This window comes from Mesoplodon bidens (genome assembly GCF_964165515.1).
Source record: "Mesoplodon bidens genome assembly, chromosome: 10".
NCBI classification, from domain to species: domain Eukaryota; kingdom Metazoa; phylum Chordata; class Mammalia; order Artiodactyla; family Ziphiidae; genus Mesoplodon; species Mesoplodon bidens.
Genome location: NC_138172.1, coordinates 46462359 through 46469143, shown reverse-complemented (window position 1 = coordinate 46469143; position 6785 = coordinate 46462359). Strand labels below are relative to the sequence as shown.

At 47.7% G+C, this 6785-nt stretch overlaps 1 protein-coding gene across 1 annotated transcript; it reads left to right on the top strand.

Annotated features, from left to right (window-relative positions):
- The first annotated feature begins 20 nt into the window (after positions 1–20).
- LOC308624475 (protein phosphatase 1D-like) lies at positions 21–3010 on the top strand. The gene has a single exon (XM_081247716.1). It carries the CDS (start codon positions 1116–1118, stop codon positions 2784–2786), a length of 1671 nt encoding a protein of 556 aa, XP_081103842.1. The 5' UTR covers positions 21–1115; the 3' UTR covers positions 2787–3010.
- Positions 3011–6785: the final 3775 nt, after the last annotated feature.

Sequence of the window (6785 nt, the reverse complement as noted above, 5' to 3'; positions counted from 1 at the left end):
CAGGCTTCAGTAGTCGTGGCACGCAGGCTCAGTAGTTGTGGCTCGTGGGCTCAGTAGTTGTGGCTTGAGGGCTCTAGAGCGCAGGCTCAGTAGTTGTGGCACACGGACTGAGTTGCTCCGCAGCATGTGGGATCTTCCTGGACCAGGGCTCGAACCTGTGTCCCCTGCAACGGCAGGCGGATTCTTAACCACTGCACCACCAGGGAAGTCCCCCACCCCACTCCTCTATTCTGCTCTCTGATCTTTCAATGTGGGGGGGATTCATGAAACTGTATTTCTTGCCAGACTCCTGCCTTCCACTGTATATGGCTGTCTATCTTCTTGTAGGTTTCCTAAGCAATACGAGGACAGATGCCAGGACTTATTCACAAATGTAATCTTGGCACCTATCACGATGCTTGGCACAAAGAATGAGCTTAATAAATGTCTGCCGAATAAATGAATGTTGACGTGCTTGAACTGTCCAATATATGCTGTAACTACTGATTGCAGAAATCATTTCACTCACTCACTTGATCCAAGATTTATTAAGTATCTCCTATGTGCCATGAACTATATAAGGTGCCAGGGTGACAAAGATGACTAGAACATTATCCTCTGCCCACAAGGATCTCCAGGTGGGAGAGAGAAGGTGTGGAAGTGAATAATATGACCAGAGCTACCACAAAGGAATGAGCAGGCTGCTCTTGACACCTGCCTGAATAGGTGGGCTGAGGCTTCTGAGCCAGCTGACTGTTTGGGATGAGTAGCAGCTCTCTAAGTAGGCAACTCGGGGAGGGGAGGCGTTCTACTCAAAGGGAACGGGATGCTGTGCATGAGGCTGGGTCAGGGTCACTTTGCATTGGCCAAAACAAGTCTCATGGCCAAGCCTGACTTCAACAGAGTGTGAAGAACAACCCTCCCGGGAGGCGCACTGCGCAGACGCAGCTGGTCGGCTCCTTTCCCCCTGGCGCTTCTGCCCAGCTCTGGCGGACAAGTCTCGACCTCGTGCGCGCCCCTCCCCCTTCTCGACGTAGTCGAAGATAAACAATAGTTGGCCGGCGAGCGCCGAGTGTGCATCCCACTGCCGCATTCGGCGGGCTGCGTGGGACCGGCGGGATCTCGGCCAGCCTGCCATGGCGGGGCTGTACTCCCTGGGAGTGAGCGTCTTCTCAGACCAGGGCGGGAGGAAGCACATGGAGGACGTTACTCAGATCGTGGTGGAGCCCGAGCCCACGGCTGAAGAAGAACCCTCGCCGCGGCGGTCTCTCTCTCAGCCGTTGCCTCCGCAGCGGTCACCGCTGGCTTTTCCTGGCGGCGAAATCTCGGGGAAAGGCCCGGCGGTGGCAGCCCGAGAGGCTTGCGACGCGCCGCCGGACGCCGGGGCCTCGCCGGCTCCCGGCTGCTGCTGTCGCCGTCGTTCCTCAGTGGCCTTTTTCGCCGTGTGCGACGGGCACGGCGGGCGGGAGGCGGCACAGTTTGCCCGGGAGCACTTGTGGGGTTTCATCAAGAAGCAGAAGGGCTTCACCTCTTCCGAGCCGGCGAAGGTGTGCGCTGCCATCCGCAAAGGCTTCCTCGCTTGTCATCTCGCCATGTGGAAGAAACTGGCAGAATGGCCAAAGACTATGAAAGGTCTTCCCAGCACGTCAGGGACAACTGCCAGTGTGGTCATCATACGGGGCCTGAAGATGTATGTAGCTCATGTGGGTGACTCAGGGGTGGTTCTTGGAATGCAGGATGACCCAAAGGATGATTTTGTCAGAGCTGTGGAGGTGACACAGGACCATAAGCCAGAACTTCCCAAGGAAAGAGAACGAATTGAAGGACTTGGTGGGAGCGTGATGAACAAGTCTGGGGTGAATCGTGTCGTTTGGAAACGACCTCGGCTCACTCACAGTGGACCTGTGAGAAGGAGCACAGTCATTGACCAGATTCCATTTCTGGCAGTAGCAAGAGCACTTGGGGATTTCTGGAGCTATGATTTCTTCAGTGGTGAGTTTGTGGTGTCACCTGAACCAGACACAAGTGTCCACACTCTTGATCCCCAGAAGCACAAGTATATTATCTTGGGGAGTGATGGTCTTTGGAATATGATTCCACCTCAAGATGCCATCTCAATGTGCCAGGACCAAGAGGAGATAAAATACCTGATGGGTGAGCATGGACAGTCTTGTGCCAAAATGCTTGTGAATCGAGCTCTAGGCCGCTGGAGGCAGCGTAGGCTTCGAGCGGATAATACTAGTGCCATAGTAATCTGCATCTCTCCAGGAGTGGGCACTCAGGGAGATTTCACCAATGAAGACGAGCTCTATCTGAACCTGACTGATGGCCCTTCCTATAATAGTCAAGAAACCTGCGTGATGACTCCTTCTCCATGTTCTACACCACCAGTCAAGTCACTGGAGGAGGACCCATGGCCAAGGCTGAACTCTAAGGACCACATACCTGCTCTTGTTCGTAGTAATGCCTTCTCAGAGAATTATTTAGAAGTCGCAACTGAGATAGCTCGAGGGAATGTCCAGGCTGCAGTCATATCCTCAAAAGATCCAGAGCCACTTGAAGAAAACTGCACTAAAGCCCTGACTTTAAGGATACATGATGCTTTGAATAATAGCCTGTCAGTTGGCCTTGTGCCTACCAATTCAACAAACACCATCATGGACCAAAAAAACTTAGAGATGTCGATCCCAGGTCAAATGAAAGCTCAAGAAGTTGAAAGAACCCCTCCAACAAACTTCAAAAGGACATTAGAAGAATCCAACTCTGGCCCTCTTGTGAAGAAGCATAGACAAAATGATTTAAGTTGAAGCAGCGGTGCTCAGCCTGCAAGCCTCCCGACAAACTCACGGCGAAAGAACTCTGTTAAACTTACCATGGGACGCAGACTCAGGGGCCAGAAGAAAATGGGAAATCCTTTACTTCACCAGCACAGAAAAACTGTTTGTGTTTGCTGAAATATATCTGGAATTTTTTTTCCCAAACTTCTAAGAGGGCTTTATGAATTTGGTGCCGAAGCTGAACTTTTTTTAAGGGGACAAAATAAAAATAGTATACAGTTTGGCTTTTTGGAATTCAACAGTTTTATCCTGGCTTTGTACTTGCTTGTATTATAAATGTGAATTTTGTAGATGTTAGGGTATAAGTTGCTATAAAATGTGTGTAAATTTGTATCCTTCACACAAACTCAGTCTCTTACACTGATACACAGTAAATGTAACAACAGGGCTAAAGGTTTAAAAAAAAATCAAAAGAATCTATTCGATTTTAGAAATACCTTTAAACTTTTAAAAATGCTTATTAAGACATTTGTATAAGTCACGTATGATGAAAGCTACACAACTTTTTAAAGTAAATTATGAAGCAAACTGGCAAAGTGATGTATTTTCATAGTGACCTGTGTTCCACTTAATGTTTCTTAGAGACAACTAGTGTCTTCTAAAAATTATTCTTGGGCTTCCCTGGTGGCGCAGTGGTTGAGAGTCCGCCTGCCAACGCAGGGGACACGGGTTCGTGCCCCGGTCCGGGAAGATCCCACATGCCGCAGAGCGGCTGGGCCCGTGAACCATGGCCGCTGAGCCTGTGCGTCCGGAGCCTGTGCTCCGCAACGGGAGAGGCCACGACAGTGAGAGGCCCGCGTACCGCAAAAAAAATAAAGATCGACCAGAATTCAGGAATTGAGGGGAACCTACAGAGTGTCTCTCACATTTGATGAGGCCAACCCACCAGGTACTGGCTTTATCAGTTTTCTCTTTGACCGAGAAGCCCTGTGATCTGGCCATGTTGTGTGTACTTTCCTTCTTTGTCCCATTCTTCAGAATAGGATAGTCAGAGAGAAGACCTGTCCATCTTTGGCTTTGTTTAATAGAGCTTCTATTACTACTGAGCTATTGCAACAAATACTGACATTCTCATCTGGTCCCTCAACAGTCACTCAGTATGCCCTCCTAGCTCCTCCAAACTCAGGGACATTAATAAAACCTTGCTCAAATCTCCTCTACTTGCTGCCTAAGAAACAGAAACTTTCTCAGAAAAGGCTTTGAGTCATCCCTCACGATCAATTCAGATCCATCTACACAAGTCTTTAAGAATGAAGAAAAGTCCTTAAGAATTGAGGCAAAAGGTAGTCTTGTTATTTGTTCTCTTCTCTTTTGTATTCTTTTCAGGACAAGATCAGTCACAAGGATGGGGAATTAGAGAGTTGGATGTCTGTGCTCAAATCATCATATTAAGTTCAACATTTCTGAGTGGTATTTTAAAATATAAAATTTAAATTGGTCGTACCATATCCCTATTGCCTACAAGTTGGTAGACGCAGTGAAATTTAGAAGGACGTAACCCACTTTCTAGCAATGTTAACAAATTTTGCTGTGTCAGTTCCCATTGTACTACAACACTCAATAAAGAAAAAATAAACTTCTAATTTTGTTATAATTACACAGGCTTTTCTGAGGTATCAATATGCCTGGAGCAAAAGCTTTATTAACGTCAAATCCAGCAACGTGGTGCTCTCAGGACATTGTTTCAGGTACTATCTCAATAACCCTCCACCTTACAGTGTCCACTTGAGGGCTTCTCATCCATTCCAGTTGCTGGACTGGTGGTTGGTTCTCCTGGCATGGATGGCATGCAATGCAGATTCTATCACAGGGTGGCACAAGACTCAGGTGCCTAATTAGGTACCAGCATATTCTTGGCATTGGAAATATACTGAGGCATAGCCACTTCTCCTCACTAAACACTGTATTGCTTAAAAGTAATTCAATTTTTAGCAAGTCCAAGCAGCTATCAGCTTCTTGTCATACATGCCTATCTCAACAGTTGGCTCTGCTACATAAACGATCAGATCTTCACATACACACTCATTTAGGTAACATCGATTGCCAGCCAGCATGGTTCTCTAGCCTTCTTCCCCGTCGCCAGGCTCTGATCAATTCTAAAGTTGCTTTCCCCAACTTTTCTGTCTTTTGTTCCTATTATTTTCTGTAAGTGTCTGACTCCTCACCAGTAAGGCCTCTGAGTAAGATCTTCAGCTCTGAGTATGGAAGGGAAGACAGAGGCTGCGACTGGCCCTTCCAGGCTCCGTGTATGGAGCCAGGTCACGGGAGGTCTTTCAGCGGCAGGGCCAGGAGTAGTGAAGAGAGAGAAGCCTGGGATACCTACCTCAAGAACCTAGAGTGGGGCACAAAACAGCAATAGGGGTAGATGAAAAACGAAAGTGGTGCAACCATGGTCACACGTGGAGACATACTCACTGAATTTGAATTCAAACCTCTCAGTATACCCCCACGTATTCATTTGTAAAATTCTGACAATAGGACTTCCCTGGGGGCGCAGTGGTTAAGAATCCGCCTGCCAATGCAGGGGACACGGCAAGATCCCACATGCTCCAGAGCAACTAAGCCTGTGCGACACGACTACTGAGTCTGAGCTCTAGAGCCCGTGAGCCACAACTACTGAGCCCTCGAGCCACAACTACTGAAGCCTGCGCACCTAGAGCCTGTGCTCCGCGGCAAGAGAAGCCACCGCAATGAGAAGCCTGTGCACCGCAACGAGGAGTAGGCCCCACTCGCCGCAGCTAGAGAAAGCCCACGTGCAGGAACGAAGACCCAACACAGGCTAAATAAATAAATAAATAAATAAATAAACATATTTATTTATTTATTTATGGGGAAAAAAATTGTGACCATAATAACCCCTTACTGCAGAGAGCTATTATACCATTGAGATAAGGAATATAAACTCCACACAATAATACTTGGCTCATGTTAGGTGCTCAAGAAGATGTGGTGTACATATATATGAAATATGATGCAGCCATTAAAAAAATGAAATAATGCCATCTGCAACAAAATGGATGGATGTAGAGGTGATCAAACTAGGTGAACACAGTCAGACAAAGACAAATATCATAGGATAACACTTATAGGTGGAATGTAAAAATTGATACAAATGACAACTTGACAAAACAGAAACAGGCTGGCAGACTTCAAAAAGACATTTATGTTTACCAAAGGGGAAAGGTGGGCAGTGGGGATAAATTAGGAGGTTGGCATTAACACACACACACAAACACACACACACACACCCACACACACACATATAAAATAGATCATCAACAGGGACCTACTATACAGAACAGGGAACCCTACTCAGCACTCTGTAATAACCTAAATGGGGAAAGAATTCGAAAAACAATAGACATATGGATATCTATGACTGCATCAAGTTGCTGTACACCTAAAACAAAAACAACATTGTAAATCAAGTCTACTCCAAGTTAAAGTAAAAGTTAAATGAAAAACAACTCACAAAAAAGTAAGGAAAGAAATGCCTACTCTGTTACCCTCAGGCCTGGTGACCTGGGCTGGTGTCACATCCCTGGAGCCCGAGCAGCCTTGGGTCCCATGGCTGGAGTACGCTGGTGCTGAGGGAGCCAGCGGGGAGGACGTGCCAACAAAGGAGCCCTGCCCGGACTCAGAGTGCCCCGTCCCCTCTAGATGGGACTACGATCACCAGATCCAGGCAGGCCCTCCTACACCTAAGCCAAGCCTACTGCACCCCAAAGATGGTGGACCCTCTGGGCTCAAACAGCATTAACAAGGGACCTGGTCACCAGGTCCCCTAGTGGTAAGGTCCCCACCTCCAGCCTCCTTCCTTAGAGTAGCCCCATGTACGGACGACAGCACCCTCAGCAGAGTGGTTATGCAGGGATCGGCATCTGCCAGGGTAAGGGGGAAAAAGGAATGAGGCACAAGCCCTTGAGTCTTTGTGCTGGCACACTCCCCTCTCTTTTACAAGCCAGGAAC

What these genes read in the sequence shown, in the direction of transcription:
- LOC308624475 (XM_081247716.1), top strand. Translation starts at nt 1,116, where the DNA reads ATGGCGGGGCTGTACTCCCTGGGAGTGAGCGTCTTCTCAGACCAGGGC.